The sequence below is a fragment of the Argopecten irradians genome, chromosome 10 (genome assembly GCF_041381155.1).
Source record: "Argopecten irradians isolate NY chromosome 10, Ai_NY, whole genome shotgun sequence".
Lineage (NCBI taxonomy): Eukaryota > Metazoa > Mollusca > Bivalvia > Pectinida > Pectinidae > Argopecten > Argopecten irradians.
This window is the reverse complement of record NC_091143.1, coordinates 32,595,529-32,621,345: the sequence shown is the minus strand read 5'-3', so window position 1 is coordinate 32,621,345 and position 25,817 is coordinate 32,595,529. Positions and strand designations below refer to the sequence as shown.

Genomic DNA, 25,817 nt, shown 5'->3' with positions numbered 1-25,817 from the left:
AAAACAGGTCGCCATAACATGTCAGTCCTCTCAGAGTGATGTCAAAATGACCATTGTCTACCGCCAGTTTTCTATAGTAAACATGGACGTCAATAGATTATTAAGAGGTTATAACAATTAATTAGCCGGCCTACGCTAGTGACCCCGACCTAAAGTATCATCTCTGAGTGATCGAAGTCAACCTTCCCTTGTAGATAGTAGGGAGTGCTTAAGTAAGGGTATGGCCTATATTATGATGTAAGCAAGAAAGGTTATGGGACCATCATTAATGCCTAACCTTTATGATATAAATATAGGATTATTGGTGTAAGCGATACCGTACTATACGAATCAATACGAATAATACGTGGGTACCTTTTGAAAAAACCGTAAAAAATAAATTTTGAATTAATCAAAATTTTGAAATGTGGCTAAAAGAACATAATGATAATTATCATATTGTTTAAATTATTTGACTTTTATCGTGTTTTGCAAACTCACAAAATATTTCCATGAAATTGCGGCAATACGGTAACTGTATTCGATCCTTAAACATGACACGTGTAAATATACAAATTATATTTTAATGACGTATCATTTACATTACACAGAATTTTGTCCGTAATTCACGACGGTAATATTCTTTAACAGTGATATGTATTATTTAGTGGATTTATGATGTATTCTATTCATAGACGCTAATATTTTAGTATTTGCTATAAAATTTTTAATATATAGTTTATACGAATACATCTCCTGTTCGATACCAAACTAACTGTTACATTGATGAATTTTTCAGACCCCTTTCATTCGGTACCTGTTCGAAGTATTCATTGTAATTTCGCCCGTAAAGATGTCTAGTTTCATAATATTTATAAAGATTTCTTTTTGTTAGAATTTTTTTTTTAATTTCTAGAACGAATATCAACAGAGCATTTTCACAGTCACGGCGTTGATAAAAAATTATTGAGAAAAATCAGGCAATACTTGCCAGTGTTGTATGATAGAGCATTCATGAACGGCTTTTACTAGTCTAATCTATACCACGCTATCAATTTAACAAAGAAAAATAATCCTTTGAATTGACTGTAGCGCAAAATGTTATAATTGAAATCTGTGCAAACCAATCTATCATGTTCAAAATAACAATGATCGATTCTGTGATACATATATTGCCGGCGAGTTTAGGAAGCATATAGCATGCAAGGAAACAATATTAATCTATTATTGGCGATATAAAACTAAATTTCGTTTCTATATCACATCTGACAAAGTATGCATGTACACTATATATGGTAATAAGGTGAAGATATCGATTCATTTAAATTAAAAATATTGAAAGGCCATATGTGAAGCGTGGATAGCGATCTGTTTTCATATTACGTATTTAGTAGAATGAATGTACTACGTTCACACAATCAGACTGACAACAGAAATTTATATAGTAGCATTCCACGTTTGCTGACAACAGTAATGTGTTTAGCAGTATACCACATTCACTGTCACTGACAACAGTAATGTATATAGTATAAAAAGTCGTCATATTGGATATAAAGTATTTCAAAGTGGATTCTAAATAAATGATTAAACCAAAACAATGGATGATAGGGTATTACTAAAAGAGCAGCGGTGGTTAGTGATAACAATTAACGCATTTGTAACATGACGAATATTGTCATGGAAGGTAGATGTATAGCTTAAAGACATACCCTGTGATGTAGATACCACGAGGTCAATAAATTTGTTTTTTATATAGTCCGGATGAAACTAAATTCACTTTTGTACTTTTTAGTAAAGGATTTTATTTTATTTGATAATTTTTGTTTAATATTTTAATCCCATTTTAAATGAATGATAAGATAAGCTGTATTATCAAATAGATAGCGACATATCAAATGATCAGAAAATCATCATCACATATTCAAAATAGAACTGTTCAACATGTTGTGATCACGTTAAAGTTATTAGGTTTCCGTTTATCCTACGTATACACTTATCATCATTTTCGGAACAATCAAATTCAAATGAATTAAATGATAGTTTTCATAACGCGGGTCTTCTTATGTTTCACACCGTCGTTCACATGACAAAACAACGAAATGAATCGTCAGGCTTTGTATGATTTATACAAGAAAGGTTGCATTTGTTTGTTTTTGTAACTTCATCTTAGGCTATCGATATATATTGATATTTTTAAAGAAACTTATATGCCATGATTTGGCGACAACTTTGACATTTTATGCTGTGTTCATTCTATTTGATGAATTAAGCTGTGAAAATCATTTAAAGTTGTCTGGTCTATAACTTTCGCTCTTTTGGTCATAGTGAAAACTGTTTAAGTGTTATACATATTTTTCTCCGTTTGCCTGAGGTTTAAACTTTCTAATTTTACCACTTTTTATAAAGTTGCAGCACTGGAAGTATCTTTAATTATAAAAGTAAAAATTCTTTTTAACGTGTACACGTGAAAAATAGGCTCGAAAGATGCCGAATCATTCCGAACTCTTCCGAACAGCGTCGCGACAATCTCGAAGTAAAACGAGAGTTGTGAAACCAAGAGAAAATATCAAAAATTTTTCATAAACAAAATATGTGGTCGACCTCATCAGACTCTATCTACAAAGAAAATAATGCTCGCACATTACAATATTTGATACACACAACATTTTACGGTAATGTGTAAATTGGATGTTTCAAATACTCAATCTGTGGACATATACTATCATGATTTGCTCATATAGGCCAGAAGGAAAACGTAAACAAACACATGTGTGCTTACGCTAGTTACCTGGCTCACCACGTGCGGGTCGTGTCGAACCTCAGTCACATGATACGATTAGGAATCCGACAAGATTTAAGGCGCTTTATTCAAAACCAGGAATATATGATTCCTAGATTTCGGCTCTCTTATAGGCCGACATATGCTTTTGGGGAGCTAAATCATCAAGTTACATGTCTATGTTTAAATATCAAATGTTTAAGTTACATATCGTTACAGTGAAATTAGCAGCAATACAACTTTAAAGGCGCGGATAAACATGCACGATGCTTGAAAAATATTTGCAACAACGCTTTACTTACTGCAATATAACATGTAATAATAAGCTTTGTGTATGTTTAAATGAAAACATATCTGAAGAAGTCGCTAACATCATTGTAAAAATATGAAATGAAGTGATAGACCATATATTCTCATTCCATTGCCATGTTCATGTTAATATCAAGGTATTTACACGTAGCGGCACTTCACTTGAAACCTATGAATATCAAGTATTGTAGTTTTGTACTTTGTAAATACTAGAATGGTCGAACACTATTTTGGTTCACTTTATTACCATATACAAAAATAAAGATATCTAAATCCCTATCGATTCTATTCTACATTGCAGCTCAGGCCCTTTGAAGACCATTACCTCTTAACGCATGCGCAAGTACCAAGTCGTTCCAAACGCAGTGCTGACCACCATACGTGGCGCCTCCAAGCGGACAACCGCGTGAGTATACTACAACATTGGACTCATCCCAAAATATACGAGCATGACAGAATTAGTTTTTTTGGTCTCTCCAGAAAAAAATATATGAATACACTATCAACCTTTGTGCACAGAATACGATAGAAAGACTATATTATCATGTTATATATTTAAAAACAGTGATAAAGATTCTAGTAATTGTGTTATGCTTGGTCGATCAGACATATTGTCTTCTTTAACGGACTTGCATATGCAATATTATGGCATAACTGTCCATTTGACAGCTATTATTGTTTCGTGTTCTGGTCAATCCTCGTGGAATCGATTTTAGTATAGTCTACCTTGTTAGTGAGACACACGGTGATCACGCCCGAGCGTCAGTTATATGACGGGGAATGCCGCTGTATCACCGGATCCTGACTTTCCAGGGAATGAATACAAACGATATTAGGATTATGTATTATTACAATATAGCTCTCCTTTATCAGAAAATACGGAAATGAAATGCAGAGTAATGTTGAAATGAACATCGACTATTCGATGTCTGTCACGTGAGCTTATCTCACTTCCGGTTGTAGGATTAACGGCGTACCCAGTATTAATGAAAAGCTTTACGGAATGAAGCTTGAAAGAATAGAAATCACCTCTTTGTCAGGAATCATTAGATTCGACATTAATCCTGAATCACGTGACTTATGCTCATGTCAATCACAATGAAGTGTATGCATTATTCATTGACGTATTTCTTATTGACGATAGTTACAACTTCACAGACTGTGTCAATAAACCATTTCTTTGGTTCTCAGATTTAAATCATGTTACAGGTGATATGAGACCTTTCAGACGTGTTTGTCATTACTCATATAGATATTGTATCGGTTGCATAACCTTTCATGGGAGGGGCTTTACCCCAACTCGGATATGACGTCATCAACAACACGTCACCATATTTAACCATGTACATGTACCACGTCACCATATTAGGAAGCTGATGTTGTTGTTGTGATGATTGTAGGCATGTCATTCAATTAATACTCTATAAATGACGTAAATCTAGCTAACTGTTAATTAAAGTTAGACATATTTATCCCCATTAACCATATCAATCATTTTATGTTGTCTCTAAACGCTGATAATCAGTTAACAGATATGAAACCCAATGTCCAATGATGGTTTACTATCTTCATCAAGCAAGTCATCAAAATAATCTACTCCATGTTATTCTAAGAGCTTTATTGCACATAAACAAATGGCAAATGGAAATTAGGATGACTTATGCCATAATAATAATGTACAATTTATTACATTTAGCTAGATATAGAACCTTCAGGTATCCCCACTACATCATACAACATTTAACTTATCATAAGGATGTACTCCTCTGAGAGGTCAAAAATGTTTTGCATTAAACTTTTTTTCTCATTTAGATTTTTGGAAATAGGAGTTCATACCATAAAAGAAAATGGAAGAAAAACATATGTCTGTTTGGTCGTTTTTGAGCTATTGTCACTCAAAGATACCTAGTTGACAAAATATTGGATTTTACGGGAATTTTGTCGTTTTTACCATATACACAAGAGATTAAAGCCATAGTCTCCTAATGAGATTTTTGATATGTATGGATGTCTGTAGAATTTATTTTCCAGTAGTCTTCTTTAAAAATATACCAATTTTGATTAATAAAACTAATATGTTTTCTCCGAATATCAACATATGCTACCCCTACTCCTTAATTTTGAGCTACAAAATGCACCATTTTCAGCCATTTTTACCAAATTTAACCCTTTATAGGAAAGGTTCTGGTATTTAAAAAAATTAGAAAAATGGGGGGTCCGTGTGCTTACTTTTTTGTCCCATTTGAATATTTGCTATTTATTTCAGTATTTTAGAGTAAAAGATAAAAGTGCTCAAATTACCATTAAATGTAAAAATAAAGTGACAAAAGGATATCATTTCACACATTAATGCTCAATATTTAAGTTACCACGAACCCAGAAAAGATTTGCAGCAAAAAAATAGCTCGATACAGCTAAAAATACTGACGCAGTGATGATTTAAGTAAAAACAATTTCAGTAAAAAATGGTAAAACTGTAGCTCACATAAAAGCGAAAAAAAGACACAATTTCAAAATGGCCGCCAACTGGGCCATTTCTTAAAATCCCCGTATAAAAAATCTACTAAAAATAGAAATGTTATTTTTGACAAAATTTGCAACTGGCGCCTTGCTACAGATATAATAGGTAAACACGTCATGTACAGGATTGTAACCTATCCGAAACAGTATCATCAGCTTTACCCCCCGTCTTTCCTCCGTACAATAAAATCATGACTATGAAGAATTTAGTCTATATCGCGATTGTAGACCGATACATACATGACAAACATTCAGCAGCTCAGCGGTCATATCAATAGGCCATAGCACAGTAATTTTCTTCGATTGAAAATCAAATATGGCGGCTCGCTCCACTTCGGACCGCATCACTACCCTGACAACAATACATACCGGTAGTCGTTCCGCCTCGATTATCTCAATTTTTATTCGAAGTAGACATTATTGATATACATTGTATAATAAATTGAAAAAAGAAACCGTATTTTAAAAATAATTGAAAGCTGTCATTGTTATATATCAAACCAAACTGCAGCTATAACATTAAACAATCGGAACTATATCCTGACTACCGTAGTTACCCAGCTTAGCAACCAACATCGCTTTAAATTTGATCACGATCATGTAAAAATAGACTTATTTATGTAACGCGCTACATTGAATATGTCTGTATCCCATTGCGTTCATACCACCTTTAACGCAATCAAAACACAGTTCAATCTCTATAATGACGCACAGCGATTTGATATGTTCTTCGCTAGACGTGTTTGTCTTTTATAACAAAACAACGTCAAGTTATGAACAGCAATACACTTCAATATTTTGAAACGTAGCAATAATGAACATGCACAGGTAAAATCTAAAAGACATCTTCTGATAATAATTATATCATATTACTCTATTAAGATGCATTGCTACAAATAAATTGCTAATTACGTAGTAACAATGAAAACCATTCGGCTAGCTATTTTAAGTGCAGATATGCAACCTTCATTTTATGTTTTCGTTTTTATAATCTTAGGTAAACTGGGCTGAACAACAGGTTTCCAAATCTCGAATCCAAACGAGAAGTCACGGATGAACGGGCACGTGAAGAGAGACAGTACATCCATATGGAGTTTAATGATCCCTTGTGGACGAAGCAGTGGTACATAGTGAGTATGACGTAAAATGACGTAATGTTTTAGTATCTGACATTATTTGTAAAGAGATACATTAAATACAGATAAATAGAATGATATATACATATGTACATTGATGGGATGTTTTAAGAACCACAAATTCATTGTTATAAACGATGGTATATTTATCATGTATAGCAAAATACCTGAAGAATAATTTAGATAAACGCATTTATTGTGATGACGTCATCAATTTTTAAAGATGACATCAAACTTCATATTGTTATCTCCCCACATCTCACCATTAAGTAAAAACATACATCGTAAAATAAGCCCACCTATAACGGAGACTAGAAAAATAAAACCTATCGAAAATAACAACAAAATGCCAAATATCTTGATACGTGGAATTATTTCAAACCAGCAAAATTGCAATTCAGAAAATGCGTCCAAAAGAAGAAAACATTAAGAAGCTAAATCACAGTTCTTTACACGATACTGTTTTTATAACGGTGATAGTTACAGCTACATATACATGTATCCGTTTTAATGATAATATACATTCTCATTGTAAGTATCTGTATCGGACATAAGGAGCAAAATGCAGCAATGATGGAAAATCAGTAAAACCGCACTACACAATGCATTGTATAGTCGATGTATGATGATTTTGGCTTTAGTATTTTGGAAAACATTTAGTGTTATAGTAATCAATCTATTGCCATGTATCATTATCTATAATGGTTAATTTATAATGTATTTACATTAATACAGAAAGATAAAACCCATGACCTAACAAAGCCTAAGTATGACCTCCATATTATATCCCCGTGTGGAACCAGGGCATCACCGGAAAGGGCGTTGTCATCACTGTCCTCGACGACGGTACGCTTCTCGTTTTGCTATTTTTTTTAAACATGTATATATTATCAACAAACTTATTTTCACGTCGAATTCATTTCACATTTCATTTACATTTTACATTTCACATTTCGCGATGATTTAGTTCTCGATTTACTGTTTAAAACTTGTATTGCAATTGTCATTTTCGAGCGAAGTGATTAAACAAATTCCAACCGCTCGCGTATAATATACGAATTTTATTGTACGCGTAATATAGTAATATGATACACTAAAATAAATCGCACGCGGAATTAAGTATGTTTACAATAACTACTATACCCTAAAATCTCGATGATAAGTCTGAAACGAAAATAGGCCGGTCTTGAAATAAGCCTTGGATTGATTAATAAGACTAATATGTTTTCTCCGAATATCAACATATGCTACCCCTAGCTACTCCTTAATTTTGAGCTACAAAATGCACCATTTTCAGCCATTTTTACCAAATTTAATCCTTTATAGGAAAGGTTCTGGTATTTAAAAAAAATAGAAAAATGGGGGGTCGGTGTGCTTACTTTTTTGTCCCATTTGAATATCTGCTATTTATTTCAGTATTTTAGAGTAAAATATAAAAGTGCTCAAATTACTATTAAATGTAAAAATAAAGTGACAAAAGGATATCATTTCACACATTAATGCTCAATATTTAAGTTACCACGAACCCAGAAAAGATTTGCAGCAAAAAATAGCTCGATACAGCTAAAAATACTGACGCAGTGATGATTTAAGTAAAAACAATTTCAGTAAAAAATGGTAAAACTGTAGCTCACATAAAAGCGAAAAAAAGACACAATTTCAAAATGGCCGCCAACTGGGCCATTTCTTAAAATCCCCGTATAAAAAATCTACTAAAAATAGAAATGTTATTTTTGACAAAATTTGCAACTGGCGCCTTGCTACAGATATAATAGGTAAACACGTCATGTACAGGATTGTAACCTATCCGAAACAGTATCATCAGCTTTACCCCCCGTCTTTCCTCCGTACAATAAAATCATGACTATGAAGAATTTAGTCTATATCGCGATTGTAGACCGATACATACATGACAAACATTCAGCAGCTCAGCGGTCATATCAATAGGCCATAGCACAGTAATTTTCTTCGATTGAAAATCAAATATGGCGGCTCGCTCCACTTCGGACCGCATCACTACCCTGACAACAATACATACCGGTAGTCGTTCCGCCTCGATTATCTCAATTTTTATTCGAAGTAGACATTATTGATATACATTGTATAATAAATTGAAAAAAGAAACCGTATTTTAAAAATAATTGAAAGCTGTCATTGTTATATATCAAACCAAACTGCAGCTATAACATTAAACAATCAGAACTATATCCTGACTACCGTAGTTACCCAGCTTAGCAACCAACATCGTTTTAAATTTGATCACGATCATGTAAAAATAGACTTATTTATGTAACGCGCTACATTGAATATGTCTGTATCCCATTGCGTTCATACCCCCTTTAACGCAATCAAAACACTGTTCAATCTCTATAATGACGCACAGCGATTTGATATATATGTTCTTCGCTAGACGTGTTTGTCTTTTTTTTAACAAAACAACGTCAAGTTATGAACAGCAACACACTTCAATATTTTGAAACGTAGCAATAATGAACATGCACAGGTAAAATCTAAAAGACATCTTCTGATAAAAAATTATATCATATTACTCTATTAAGATGCATTGCTACAAATAAATTGCTAATTACGTAGTAACAATGAAAACCATTCGGCTAGCTATTTTAAGTGCAGATATGCAACCTTCATTTTATGTTTTCGTTTTTATAATCTTAGGTAAACTGGGCTGAACAACAGGTTTCCAAATCTCGATCCAAACGAGAAGTCACGGATGAACGGGAACGTGAAGAGAGACAGTACATCCATATGGAGTTTAATGATCCTCTGTGGACGAAGCAGTGGTACATAGTGAGTATGACGTAAAATGACGTAATGTTTTAGTATCTGACATTATTTGTAAAGAGATACATTAAATACAGATAAATAGAATGATATATACATATGTACATTGATGGGATGTTTAAGAACCACAAATTCATTGTTATAAACGATGGTATATTTATCAACGTACATGTATAGCAAAATACCTGAAGAATAATTTAGATAAACGCATTTATTTTGATGACGTCATCAATTTTTAAAGATGACATCAAATTTCATATTGTTATCTCCCCACATCTCACCATTAAGTAAAAACATACATCGTAAAATAAGCCCACCTATAACGGAGACTAAAAAAATAAAACCTATCGAAAATAACAACAAAATGCCAAATATCTTGATACGTGGAATTATTTCAAACCAGCAAAATAGCAATTCAGAAAATGCGTCCAAAAGAAGAAAACATTAAGAAGCTAAATCACAGTTCTTTACACGATACTGTTTTATAACGGTGATAGTTACAGCTACATATACATGTATCCGTTTTAATGATAATATACATTATCATTGTAAGTATCTTTATCTGACATTAGGAGCAAAATGCAGCAATGATGGAAAATCAATAAAACCGCACTACACAATGCATTGTATAGTCGATGTATGATGATTTTGGCTATAGTATTTTGGAAAACATTTAGTGTAAGTAATCAATCTATTGCCATGTATCATTATCTATAATGGTTCATTTATAATGTATTTACATTAATACAGAAAGATAAAACCCATGACCTAACAAAGCCTAAGTATGACCTCCATATTATCCCCGTGTGGAACCAGGGCATCACCGGAAAGGGCGTTGTCATCACTGTCCTCGACGACGGTACGCTTCTCGTTTTGCTATTTTTTTAAACATGTATATATTATCAACAAACTTACTTTCACGTCGAATTCATTTCACATTTCATTTACATTTTACTTTTCACATTTCGCGATGATTTAGTTCTCGATTTACTGTTTAAAACTTGTATTGCAATTGTCATTTTCGAGCGAAGTGATTAAACAAATTCCAACCGCTCGCGTATAATATACGAATTTTATTGTACGCGTAATATAGTAATATGATACACTAAAATAAATCGCACGCGGAATTAAGTATGTTTACAATAACAACTATACCCTAAAATCTCGATGATAAGTCTGAAACGAAAATAGGCCGGTCTTGAAATAAGCCTTGGATTGCTTATAGTGAAATTTATCTTTAAAATATGCCCACTTTAAAAATAGGCTGCACTTGAAAGTAAGCCTTGGATTTCTTACAGTGAAATTATCTCAAAAATAAGCCGACGTTTTCTGAATAGCGGGCAATTTAAAAGTTGTTAAATGAGACAAAAGGTACTTTATCAAATAAAGCGTTAGACCGATATGATATACTATATCACAGACATAAACGAAAGAGTAGTTTTGATTTGACATTTTCTCGTATGACTTGTAACGAAATATGCCGGTTATGAGGTTAATTCGCCCTACTTTTTGTATAGATCTCCAGTTGTATAATAAAGAAAGTGAAATTATATTATGATTGGTGATAAAAAAGGACAAAACATATTAGTTTTTTTTCCTTTTTATACCTATATATAATCAATTCCGTATTTCATATCTGCTTTACTGTAAATAACAGTTGTTTTGTGTGAGACTTCCTTTCGCAAATTTTGCAAGTAAAGTTTGTTTCTGTTAATCAATATAAACAAATTTCAAATCTGCAAGTGTTCATCTTCGCGAATTTGTACTGACTTTTACTTTCCACGACAGAGAGGCGGTTTTTTCACAGAGAAATATAATTATTTTTTCTTGGGTTTCATACCAAAACTGGCTTTCTGACTGGCCAATACTTTTTTATATAACTATGAAAAAAAAATCGAGAATGACCCGAAACACCGACGTTATGGTGACGCCAAAATAGCGACATTGACGTTGCGTATTGACTCGGAAAAGAATCCCTTGAAAAATCACTAGAATGGTACATTTCAACATACTTTATTTTATCAAATAGATAACAAAATTAAGCATTAATGTCACATAATTAGAAAAAAAAAATCGGGGTATGAAATAAATTATTCACAAATTTTTGTGAGAATCCGTTACGCAGATTCACACAGTTTACAAACAAATTTGTTTTCATGCCCCGATAAAAATAAAAAGAAATAGTGACAGCAATGATTAAACACTAAACTTGATTGTTATGAAAATAAAGATATCGATTAATTTGTTGTCCAGGTATTGAACACAACCATACGGACTTAGCGCAGAACTACGTGAGTATTAGATGCCTGTATCAAGTTGTTTAGGCTCGCATTCTTTGTAATTTTGAAAGCTAACCTCATATAATCATATGTGTGTAAATGGTACTGTAGTAATACTAACCATGTAGACAAACTATGCAAGACACCTCATTATCAAGACACGAATACAACCAAACACATGACATGTAGCCTAAATAATTATAGAAAATAGAATAGACAAACGAAACAAGTATTATAATACAGTTATACAATATATCCTTCGCCAAGCGGAGATCGAAATCGGAACCATATATATATATGTATATGTGTGTGTGTGTGTGTGTGTGTTTGACCACAACTGTACTTCTCACATCATACTTATATCACGATGAATGAAGCACTAAGAACCATCACTATATATATATGTGTGTGTGTGTGACCAAAGAGAATATTACATTTTTTGTATATATGTTATCGAATTTTTGAGGCGATCGTGACCGCCTTTAATATACATTTTTTGTTTCTTTTTGTGTCTTGACAAAGAGGCAGATCGCCTCGAGCATTTGACAATATTTTGTCTACACAGTTAGAATTACGTCTTTTCCCTCTATGTACTACTTACAGTAATTTGTACCCTGTATATGTTGATAAGAATCCAGTGTTATCTGAAATACAACTGTTGGCATTACTTCCTTGACCCACAACATACTACTACTCACATCTTCAACCACAAAAGGTTGAACTATTAATGGTTATCACTATATGGGCCAAATTCTTTGGCTACGTCACATGCAAAAATATGTTCATACAAAATTCTCGATATTGCAAACATTCTTATTTTTGACAATCAAACGTTAACATCAAATTGATTTCGAACAAGTAAACATGTGATGAATTTCAAACTTAGCCTTATAAATGACAGATTTTCAGTCACACAGCAATGAACACAATTTTATTTACGTGAGAGATCTCCTGTGTAAAAATTGTGTAAATTATATGTATACTGTTACAATATTACAGTATATGACATAAAACATGATTAAATTCGTCCGATGATTGTTTCACACAGGATCCGCGAGCAAGTACAGATTTGAATGGACGTGATCATGACCCACAGCCAAGATACGATATTACCAACGAAAACAAGTATGTTGATACGTATTATCTAAAACCAATATGTTGTAAACACTCTTAATAGGTAGGTTTTATCAAAATGTCAAATAATAGTTAAACCAATGATTATGCATTCAAATTAAAAGATCGTGAGAAAACGTTGTTTTTTTATAATCAAGATATCATTATGCAAAGTATCTTATGTTGCACCAAAATATGAAAACTGTTCTCGGAGGTTTGCAGCTAAAAATGTTCATCGGAACGTATTGCATGTTTCACAAAATAAACAGAAATCTACACATGATTGTCTGGTGAGACTGTGTGACCCCTGATGTTTATATCTTATAGGCACGGTACCAGATGTGCCGGAGAGATTGCCATGGTGGCTAACAATAGCTTGTGTGGTGTCGGCGTAGCCTTCAATTCTAGGATAGGAGGTATGACGTCATTACTAACAGAAACCGTCCCAGAATCCTGCACAGACATCGCTAAGGACCCATCAACATATCTGCGATGTAGACAACTTGTCAATGTCACTATTTACCGTTATAAAGTATATTAGCTTTGATATAATAGATAAAAAGCACACTTAAAACTCGTATAAAAAGTGCATATCTTCTCAGCAATCTTCAACATAATAAATACTAACGTTGACATTAGTATCCATATACATGCAGATATTGGTTTTCAAAACCCAAATCCACTTTACATACGAGATCCTTTAAAGTGAACAGTCGGGCAAGGATGGCTAAAGTAGGTAAAAATGGTGTGAATGTATCCAGTATTATTTCTTATGAAATAGAAAAATAAAATCTCTCGTCAAAATCTGTCTGCGTACGCAGAAATTAATTTAAAGTATAGGAATCCTAAAACGTCCTCTCGGCCGACTATGTCCGTGGTTACATTTCCACGCAGCCTCGCTTTCAATGCTTTCAACTTTTCTTTATTTCAATGGTCAGAACTTGGAAACTAAGCCGAACTTGACCTTCGTCCTCTCGGCTGACTATGTCCGTGGTTACATTTCCACGCAGCCTCGCTTTCAATGCTTTCAACTTTTCTTTATTTCAATGGTCAGAACTTTGAAACTAAGCCGAACTTAACTTTCGTATTAATATGTGAGAACTTTTGGAAGGCTAATGAAAGCATTTAGACTGGTTTTCTTTGCCCGACTATTCACTTTAACAAAATGTATATGCCTTTGTTTGTAGATATTTCATTCTATATTTTACATTCCATTGACCAGTTTTAATGTGTTATTAATATCTAGTGAACATAACATAGTGTGTTAAACCTTAATTCCGATAAAAGCACATTCGACCTGGATGATTCCAAAGTTTACAATATATTCCATTGTGATGGTTTGATAGACGACGCAATACGTGTAGTCAATACATGAGAGGTCCTGATAGATCTGTGCAAACTGCTTTCGTAAATTACAGCCCACTTTACTATCAATAGCTAATGGACCAATGGATATTCCTACCTGTATTTAACACTGTTTGTAATTCATCAACATTATCCTTTCTGGAAATGTATAGATGTTTCTTTGAGCCTTAAAACGTACATATCCCAAAGGAATATTGTCTTTGTGGCAAGTGTGTATTTTCCAGCCTCCGTTTCAGACTCAATACAGAGCAATAACAGTCATTTTTACGAGCGCCTTGGAAAGCCTTGAGGATCGTAAACTTGGTGTTATTACATATCCCATACATCACATATGTTATCAACACTAGTTAATGTCGCTCTCATTTCCCTACTGTCACACAAGGGATCAGACCAGGGACTTTGCACCAGTCATGTAAATCACTTGGTACAAGACCAATGATCAAAGAAGTGTGGAATGTTTTTACAATAGCTGTTTATTGATGCATAAAATTAAACACTTGGTGTACTCACCTGCAGGGCGTTACTATCACAGGGTCTATCAGTACCGCTGAAATACCCAACGGCAAATCAGGTTCGATAACGGGGGATTGTACTAAACACATACATTTAACTTATTAAACTATAGTACACGTATATTAAATAGTACATGCAGCATATATATTAAGACAGATGATGATTAATTGATACTCAACCAGTGTTTGAAAGAGGTAAATTGTTTGAATAACTATCATGCATTCGATTATCTTGCCAGGATTTCATATGTGAGAAATTGTAGACTTTTTATGCATTTGTGATTACATGTATTCACATCAGCCCCATGGCATGTAACATCTACTAAAATGTCTTTGAATGCAATCCATAGTCGCTATCAATACTATTTATACAATGTTGTTTTATTTATCAATAAAGAAGTAAAATCGAATGCTGAAAAAAAATTAATTAAAATTTTACAGTTTTTTTTGTCGTATTTTGTTTAGAGCAATCAATTTCAATGCTATATTGATATTACCATTTCACTCGTTTTGTTGTCTATATACGTCTTCATATCTGTGTTTATCGTGTTACTCCTGACTGCCAGGTGTGCGGATGTTGGACGGAAGGGTCACCGACAGTCTGGAAGGACAAGCAATAGCATTTAACCATAAGTATATAGATATATACAGTGCGTCCTGGGGACCGAATGACGATGGAGCCACGGTGGAAGGACCTGGCAAAATGGCACAGAGGGCATTCGAGCTTGGTATAAAAGAGGTCAGCATATGTAATATTGTGTTGTTTTTCATCTTCACGATAACTTTGATGGTATAAAAAACGATCTAACAGTTGTTTTCACAAAGACGATTTATCTTTCAAACACAAACCAACAACGTTAGCCTGTAATAATCAAATAATGAAAGTCCTCTCATATCTATTTTGTTGAGATGAAATAGGCATGAAGGTCAACAGAATCATTGCAATACCAAATGAAAAGTTATTTCTTTGTCAAATGTAAAAAAAGGATGGCTGATTTTAATATAGATGCAATAGATGCACATATAGTATAATACTCCATACACTTTTAAAATGTTAATCTCCCTCTTAAAATTTTGAATGTCATACATATACTAATGCTTTTAGGGCCGTAATGGTAAAGGGGTCATCTATGTTTGGGCTTCCGGTAATGGTGGCCGTCTTGGTGACAACTGTGACTGTGATGGGTACACCGGAAGTATATACTCACTCTCAATTAGCAGTGCGTCACAGCACCAGATGACCCCATGGTATGCTGAAAAATGTGCTTCAACCATGGCAACAACTTACTCCAGTGGTGCTTTCGGTGACGAACGAGTGGTATGTGTACAGTAATATTTAAGACAGTAATTCGTAATTCAGTTGTTAACTATTTTGACGAATGCAGCACAATTAATATTGATTTTGATTAAAAACTTTTCAGATGTCTCAATATGATTAAAATTAGACTTATAATTCTATTCCGCGACGATGCTTCACGACCGCAAAACATATTAGTGGAGCAGAATTACAAGAATAAATTTAATTAAATTGGTAGATTTCGTAAAATTGAACATTGATGAAGATAGAAAAAGTTAACCGACAATTTGTACCATTTGGCTACGTTATTAACGTGTGACTATACTTTTGCCAGTTTGAAGTAAATTTAACCAGTTGTTACGTAGGTATTCTAGATAACAAATGATGTTTCACAACTTTATCTCACTGAGATGTGCTAGAGTTTTCTAACGATACTACATCAGTAGAACCGTATAGTAAAACAATGAATTTTCTAGTTAAAGAGATTTTATCGCTCTAAGTATCGACAGTAATAAGAATATTGCCATTTACCCAAATCCCTTGTTATACAATTGATTTATATTCTAGTACATGACTACAATTGATTACATAACCACTTTCAAAATCAATTACCCTGTGTTCAGATCATTTCATTTAGTCATGATGCAATATCAGCGAAATTTTAAAATTGAGCTACATGTAAATCTACAAAATACTTAAAATAGCTTTAATATGTTACCACATTTAATAAAACATTGTGATTGTATACTGCAGATTTAATGTACGTGTTGTAACAGTAATATTATTTTAGTCGTTTTTCGTGCCACTAATCTTATGTAAGAAATATACTCTTTAAACACGTTGAATAAAGTAAAATAATTTTACAGGCCAGTGCAGACTTACACAATGGATGTACAGTACAGCATACGGGTACTTCTGCAGCTGCCCCATTGGCCGCTGGGATATTTGCCCTCGTTCTGGAGGCAAAGTAAGCACAGCGTGTTTAGTTTGGATTTGTGATAGAGTTGGCGATTTTTCTAACTGTCTGCTCGAGTTTATTAAGACTATGTGCTTCAAGAGTCCACTTTCTGATGATCTCATTGGTCATTTTAACACAATTACACCGCGTTAAAGCAACAAGACTCTAACGACCATTTCCTTTGTTTTTGAAGGTCTGTATTGACAGATTTGATTGCATAAAATTGTTTCCGTTTTATCTTAAAATTTAAATCTAGGTCAGAAAAAATTAAAGATGTCGTTACAGTTTCCTTTGTAACCACATGGCTTGTCCCCAAACATGCATATAGGATCTGTGCACTCATAGTCTTTCCGTTGTAATCTGTTTTTGGATCCATTTATAACTTATCGATATTTATTTAGTCCTGATTTGACATGGAGAGACATGCAGCACTTGGTTGCGTGGACATCCGGTTATTCCCCACTGAAAAACAACCACGGATGGAAGAGAAACGGGGCCGGATATTGGGTCAATAACGCCTTTGGCTTTGGACTGTTACACGCTGCTAGTTTGGTACAGGAATCTAATCCAAGAACATGGAAATCAGTTCCGGAGAAATACATCTGCACAGTACACTCGGATTCTAACTCTAATTTACCTCAGTAAGTACATCAAAAAGTGAAAAATCAAAATATCGATTAATGCAATAACGACCAGGTCAATGATTTTTTCATTTCAACAACCACGAAGAAGTCAACAGAAACATAATAATTAAACTACATGCTTTATTATATAATACATAAATAACAATACACGATGGTACGATTTAGTATTAATTGATATGTGTAACTTAAATCATTTCGATGTGGAATACTATTATAGAGGTCCGACTTGTTCAATATATCGAAACGTAAAATCCCCACCGAGTCTTTTGTCTCCGATAAACTTTACCAGGAGTCATAATGGAGACGTCTTTGGTGCCACAGGAAAGTTTAGAGTTTTACACATTGGATAATTTCCAACAATATTAACTGAAAGTACAATGGATTATTTGACTTTGAATCGAGAAATCAATTCACTGTGGAGTTGTTTGATATGGAAATACCAGAATATGGAAGGCAATGTGAATGTTTAAGCATTATCATTGTTATAATTCGTTAGTCCATGTATATATATACATCAATATTTTCCCATGCACAATGTGTAAATAACATAAATTTTACATTGCTAATAGATGTAATTTGGATGTAGAGCATGGAATGTGTGTTGTTTTGTAAGTCTCCATTCAATAAAGGTTTCGCACACATCATATGATTTCATTCGGTATGGCTTTTACTAGATCATTGTCCAGTGGTCATAGGCTGGACATCGACATGACCACAAGTGGATGTAAAGGACAGGCCAATGAGGTCAATTACCTTGAACATATTCAGATGCGGATCACCATGGACTATTCCAGGAGGGGTGATCTCCATATTAGTCTAACGTCACCAAGTGGTAAGTCTCGGTTTAATTATCAACAATATCTTCCTAATGTTGTATGTTGCCTATGTCAACTTCGTCACTATGCAGTGTGTCTGGTATGACTGAAAATCAGCAGTGTTATGTTGAAAATATAGTATTAAGTAGTATCTGGGATAAATTTGTTAACTATAAAAGATTTATACCTTTGTACCACAAGGTTTCTAAACAAAGGATAGTGATTAGTCGTCGTTGATAGTACTCCTGTGAAACTCAATCCCTGATACCATGTTATATACGTTAGTTATAGACTGACTTAAGTTTACCTTCCTCACCGGAATGAACCTAGATGCCGGTACTTATGCACTTTGTTTTTCTTATTCCTGTTTCGAATAGTGGGTTTTATATTCAAATACCTAACTACAATTAATGAACTACTGTATCACACAGATGAATATGATTTATAAAATTTGGGTACACAGGATGGATATTGTTGAATGTCTCTGGCTTATTGTAATGGTGTGACATACTGTATCTGTAGGTAAAGTGATAATTCTACTATTGTTGTATATCTCTGACTAATAATACAACTGTACCACATCTGTAGGTATGGAGACAGTACTACTGTTGTATATCTCTGACTAATATTACCACTGTACCACATCTGTAGGTATGGAGACAGTACTACTGTTGTATATCTCTGACTAATATTACCACTGTACCACATCTGTAGGTATGGAGACAGTACTACTGTTGTATATCTCTGACTAATATTACCACTGTACCACATCTGTAGGTATGGAGACAGTACTACTGTTGTATATCTCCTAATATTACCACTGTACCACATCTGTAGGTATGGAGACAGTACTACTGTTGTATATATCTGACTAATATTACCACTGTACCACATCTGTAGGTATGGAGACAGTACTACTGTTGTATATCTCTGACTAATATTACCACTGTACCACATCTGTAGGTATGGAGACAGTACTACTGTTGTATATCTCTGACTAATATATACCACTGTACCACATCTGTAGGTATGGAGACAGTACTACTGTTGTATATCTCTGACTAATATTACCACTGTACCACATCTGTAGGTATGGAGACAGTACTACTGTTGTATATCTCTGACTAATATTACCACTGTACCACATCTGTAGGTATGGAGACAGTACTACTGTTGTATATCTCTGACTAATATTACCACTGTACCACATCTGTAGGTATGGAGACAGTACTACTGTTGTATATCTCTGACTAATATTACCACTGTACCACATCTGTAGGTATGGAGACAGTACTACGTTGTATATCTCTGACTATATTACCACTGTACCACTCTGTAGGTATGGACAGTACTACTGTTGTATATCTCTGACTAATATTACCACTGTACCACATCTGTAGGTATGGAGACAGTACTACTGTTGTATATCTCTGACTAATATTACCACTGTACCACATCTGTAGGTATGGAGACAGTACTACTGTTGTATATCTCTGACTAATATTACCACTGTACCACATCTGTAGGTATGGAGACAGTACTACTGTTGTATATCTCTGACTAATATTACCACTGTACCACATCTGTAGGTATGGAGACAGTACTACTGTTGTATATCTCTGACTAATATTACCACTGTACCACATCTGTAGGTATGGAGACAGTACTACTGTTGTATATCTCTGACTAATATTACTACTATGCCACACCCGTAGGTATGGAGACAATGCTACTGTCGGAACGGTCCATGGACAGGTCATCAGCCGGATTCCAAAACTGGACATTTATGTCCGTGCAGTCATGGGGAGAGGACCCAACTGGTCTGTGGAAACTGACCATCAAAGACGAGGTAGAACGCTATAGTAGAATAGTCTGTTACTGCCTATACAGAATAGTTCCTTTGATGGTCTTTAAAGGCAGTTTTGGCTGTTTTCATTCAACAAATTTTATCAAGTCAAAAAGATCGAATACTTAGTAACAAGTAAAATATATCTTTTCTTTAGTTTTGGCTTTAACACGGATCATCCGGATTTGAAGTGTTCCAAATGAATCATAATTTAGAACGCAGCAGCTTTAGACGAAAATTACATATAACAAACCAAGGTCATGATAGATGGTAAATGATAAAGAAACAGGGCATGAATTCATCCCGCATTGATTGTATTCAAGACTTTTTCACCATTATGACATCTTCTCATGAACATTATCCAGTAAATATTGATGATATCTACAACCATGTCAGATTGGCAGCAAATACACGTATACATGGTTGTTAACAGATGTTAATTATACTGTTGTCAGAAACACGGGAACAATTTTGGAAAGGTGAAGGCCGTTGAGCTTATACTCCACGGTACTAAAGAAATGCCGGACCATAGACAAAGGGCGGGCGGGAGCCGCATATATGACACGGATTTCGTAACACAGCATACTGATACGGTGCACCACAAGGCCACAGTACACCAAACATCGCACGTGGAAACACACGTAAGTGCTGCCACAGAAATCTCAAAATGAATTTTTACGATTTTTTTTCTAGAAATCTCAAAATGAATTTTTACGATTTTTTTTCTAGAAAATATACAACAATGTGTATGTGGTTATTTCCGCGGGGGTAATGTTTTCACGATTTCGCGGGACATTGCTAGGAAAACCATAATTTGACAATATTGTTTTAGATCAAATCGCCGAAATATTAACCCGTGAAAATAACCATACGGTTTAACAAAAACAACTCTTAATCGCGAAAATAGATTCCCATGAAATGATTTTAATGCCTAAAAATACAAATAAGTTGAAATATAATATATTGCAGGTGAGTCAATAATATTCACCATTTTTATTATGACGAATGTCCACAAAAGCCGGGATAAATATTATTTACAGTTGGTCTATAAATATTTTTACTGTTGGTTTATAAATATTATTTTTTGACTACATTACTATCGTGATTTCAAACTCAAATTTTGCTAAGGATCACTTTTATTTTAAAGTATATCAAATTTATTTTATTGTACAATATTCATAAATATAATTTAATGACGTTTTAATGACTTCACACAGGTTCCAACAGAAAAACTAAGAAAATTTCAAAAGTGTCCGATGCATTACTTGCAAGGCTATCCTTCAAAATGACAAAAACACTACAATTGAAGCGAAAACGAAATTCGTGTTAAAAACAATTTTCTCGTGTAATTTTTATTTCAATATCTTGTGTGACGTCCCTTAGCTTCAATAACACTGCGACATCGCCGACACCTGCTCGCATTTAAGTCCCTTTTCTGGTTTTGCTGGATGGATGCCCATTCCTCTCGCAGAGCCGTTCCAAGTTCTTGCGGTGACTTTGGCTGGTTAAGGTGAGAAGAATTAGATTCCTGTAGCATATCCCACATGTGCTCTATCGGATTTAGATTCGGGGGTTGAGCAGGCCAGTCCATTCGTTCGATAGTTCCTTCTGAAGATAGGCATCAGAGACTCGAGCTCTATGTGGGTGAGCGTTATCATCCAATAGAATGAATTCCGGACCAATAGCATCAGTATGCGGTCTAATGCAAACACCGAGGACTTCATCGCAGTACCTCTGGGTCGTCAAATTCCCGTTCGGGAAGACATGGAGGTTTGTTTTACTTTGAACACTTATACCGCCCCAGACCATCACAGACCCGCCGCCATGTCGGTCGTGTTCGCAGACGTTGGCTGTGTGAAAGTGGTAATTTGGTAGTCTCCACACCTTAGCACGCCTGTCTGTGAAGTCGAGACAGAATTTAGACTCGTCTGTGACCAGAACAAGAGTTCGGTCTCCGATAGTCCATCTTGCATGATCGCGGGCTCATGGAAGCCTAGCCTGAGCATGCCTACCGATCAAGGAAAATCTCCTCAGGTATACAGGCCGTCAGACCGGTCAGAGGATGTCTTTTATGCACAAATTACATGGATATTCGAGTTCCAGTGGCGTTTATAAAGTCATTTCGTAGTGACTTAGCATTACGTAACCTCTGACAACGAGTTTCAAATGGAAATTATCGAATGCATGGACTGGTATGCTCGTTCCCCGGATCTAAATCCGATAGAGCACGTGTGGGACATGCTACAGGAATCCATTTCTTCCCGCGTTTATCAGCCAAGGTCATTGCAAAAACATGGAACGGCCCTGCAAGAGAAATAGGCATCCATCCAGCAAAACCGGAAACGGAACTTAATTGCTAGCATGTGTCGGCGATGTCACAGTGTTATTGAACCTAAGGGACGTCACACAAGATACTGAAATGAAAATTACACGAGAAAACTGTGTTTAATGCGTATTTCATTTTCGCTCCTCTTGTTGAGTTTTTGTCATTTGAGGGGTAGCTCCATTTCACAAGTAATGTATCGAACACTCGTGTAAAATTCATATTTTTTCTGTTGGAACCTGCGTTCAGACATCTTAAAGATATCATTTAAGTATTTCTAATGAATATTGTACAATAAAATGATTTTTATATCCTACACAGTAAAATCTATCCTTACCAAATTTTGTGTAGTATATAATAGACAGATGTAGCCTTCCTCCTCGTGTGGTTAAAAATGCAAGATGTTTTTTCACTATCAAAAACAGGAAATTATTCTTTACACACATTACCACATTGGATAACAAAGTTCTGTCGAATTGACAAATTATGTTTCGGCGTGAAATGTTGATAGTAATAACACCATACATATATCATTGATACACATTGCCTTTACAATTATAAAGATATATACAGATTAAAGACTACATACAGCAAGGATTTTATTTTATCATGTTGACCTACTAATAGATGCTGGGGAAAGCAATGATGTTATGAAGACCTGAAGCTCTAGAAAGACCAACCGAATGCGAAAAGTGTGGATGAACTTTGTGATTCAACCAAATATCGAAAAGAAATTGCAAATATCAAAACTCATCATGAAATCAAAGTACCTAATCATCTGACATTGTCTTTGTTTTTTCGTTGTTGTTGTTGGGTTTTTTGTCTTTCGTTTTCTCGATGTAAGTGTGAGTGTTTGATATTTCATTTTTCATAGTCTTTTTTTTTTATTTTCATTTCGACAGAAACCACTGGTTCAGACTAAAGCGTCAGTACCAAAGCCCTATATTCGGCCCCATCTGCCATCTTCGTCCTTCCTTGGGCCATACCAACCACTTCACCAGAGCTATGGAGCTCGTTTGGACAAAGTCAAAAGTCTGCTGAATAAGTTTCGCTTACTTAATTGGAAATTAGGAATCTAAAGAGAAATAAAATTTATTTTCCGTTGATAATGTCTGTTTGATTCTTTGAAGCATTTCCTTATGTCGTGTTACAAAGAGTTAATCACCGTGGGAATAGCCGATCAATCATAGCTAAAATTTCACATGCATTTCTATAATTAAAAGTGCATGCTAATCGATTAAACCTCTCCAGAAGAGAATACAGGTGTTGATTCTTGATAACATTATTTGATTAGTGTTGTCACATATGTACGCTGGTTAAAAGAAAATCTCACAATACTTGACAATGTTCCTTTTTATCCATTATTTAAATGGGATATCTAGTGTAACACTACCGTATAAAAGCCGCCGAGATGATAATGTTTGATTTTAATCTCAGCTTCATTTGTATCGACGCCTTATATAACAGGCGAACGACTACCGAGCCCCAATAAACAATATACTAATACAAACCGGTTCCTACAAGGACATATATAGAAACGTGTTTTCTTCTAATGTACGGGTTCGGCACATGGATTTAAAATTATTGAAGCAATGAAATATCATGTGTTGATAATGGAACGAACTACAACTGTGCTTATAACAGCTTCTGCGTAGCCCCAGACTAGTACATCAATGATCTTCACACAAAATGAAATGTACAGTATAGATCTTTCATCGGAAGACTTTTCTTTCAAATCTAGTCTAAACCACTTTTTTTCGCCGATTACAAACTTTTGCGAGAGCTTTAACGTAAATTCAAATTTGTTCGCGAATAATTGTATTAAATGTATAATTACGCACAATTTAAATACATCGTATCTCAAAATTCATGTATTCGCAAATATATTGAAATTAAGGTTTTATACCCGTTTGAGTGATGTTTGATATGTATCTATATATCACTTCTAATGTGTACTTGAGAAGTTGATAATATAAGACTTTTTCATATGTGGATATGAAGGATAGGGATATTCTACCCGAGGGTCACAAAATGTAGTAAAACCGAGGCTTGCCGATGATTTTGCAACATTTTGTGATCCCGAGGGTAGAATATCGTTATCCTTCATATCCACTTATGAAAGAGTATTTTTCTTTCATAACTCGACGTTTTATTGCAATTTTACAACTATAATACCCCGTCATTTTGAAACAAATTCGAAGAAATCCACGGCTAGAGGTCAGTTTTTATACATGAAAAATAGCGTGATATTTTCAACTAATATTCCGTTGTTTGCATCTTTTATAGTAAACCTAATCAAGTTTGTGAAAAAAAATGTTAAAATTTTACCGAGGAAATAGAAATTTTGTTGACGCTGTGACGTCACAAGGCTTTATTGCATGGGTAGCCATGCAATACAGCCCCAGGCGGCATGAGTGTATTGCCCTAGACCAGCCAGTATTACACCCGTAAGTATGAAAGACATATGTATATGTATCGGGACTAACATTAGGCGTATTGTACTACTGTTGACTCGAAGATTGTTCTGTTGCTTGTTAAAGTGAACAGTCGGGCAAGGATGGCTAAAGTCGGTAAAAATGGTGTGAATGTATCCAGTATAATTTCTTATGAAATGGAAAAATAAAATCTCTCGTCAAAATCTGTCTTCGTACGTAGAAATTAATTTAAAGTATGGAAATTCTAAAACGTCCTCCCGGCTCACTATGTCCGTGGTTACATTTCCACGCAGCCTCGCTTTCAATGCTTTCAACTTTTCTTTACTTTAATGGTCAGAACTGGGAAACTAAGCAGAACTTGACCGTCGTATTAATATGTGAGAACTTTTGGAAGGCCAATGAACGCATTTAGACTGGTTTTCTTTGCCCGACTATTCACTTTAAGTTTTAGAGGATCGGACCGTGTGGTAGATTAGCCGTTGGCTAATTAAGCATACTCATCTTCAGTAAATACAGTTTATTATTATCATTATAAATTTTTGCAAAATACGCCAAAATATGTACATTTCAGTCTAGTAAGTCTACGGGGTTTCTGACACCAAAATACCATGGCAATTTTAACTACAGTAGTGTCTACATGTATAGCGTGTACTAGGAGCGCTGGTTTGACCAGATTCGACTTTACAAAAGCATTCACATCAAATCAAG

At 34.6% G+C, this 25,817-nt stretch overlaps 1 protein-coding gene across 1 annotated transcript in view; it reads left to right on the top strand.

Annotated features, from left to right (window-relative positions):
- The window catches only part of LOC138333677 (neuroendocrine convertase 1-like), a 33,144-nt gene extending 9,361 nt beyond the window's left edge, over positions 1 to 23,783 (top strand). Inside the window, exons 2-15 of the mRNA XM_069282206.1 lie at positions 3,369 to 3,473; positions 9,397 to 9,528; positions 10,273 to 10,381; positions 11,776 to 11,813; positions 12,850 to 12,926; positions 13,242 to 13,330; positions 15,358 to 15,530; positions 15,897 to 16,109; positions 16,955 to 17,055; positions 17,448 to 17,687; positions 18,365 to 18,522; positions 20,221 to 20,354; positions 20,807 to 20,992; positions 23,577 to 23,783. Coding sequence (XP_069138307.1) covers positions 3,369 to 3,473; positions 9,397 to 9,528; positions 10,273 to 10,381; positions 11,776 to 11,813; positions 12,850 to 12,926; positions 13,242 to 13,330; positions 15,358 to 15,530; positions 15,897 to 16,109; positions 16,955 to 17,055; positions 17,448 to 17,687; positions 18,365 to 18,522; positions 20,221 to 20,354; positions 20,807 to 20,992; positions 23,577 to 23,753 — 1,932 coding nt within the window. The 3' untranslated portion in view covers positions 23,754 to 23,783. The remainder of the gene's footprint in view (positions 1 to 3,368; positions 3,474 to 9,396; positions 9,529 to 10,272; positions 10,382 to 11,775; positions 11,814 to 12,849; positions 12,927 to 13,241; positions 13,331 to 15,357; positions 15,531 to 15,896; positions 16,110 to 16,954; positions 17,056 to 17,447; positions 17,688 to 18,364; positions 18,523 to 20,220; positions 20,355 to 20,806; positions 20,993 to 23,576) is intronic.
- Positions 23,784 to 25,817: the final 2,034 nt, after the last annotated feature.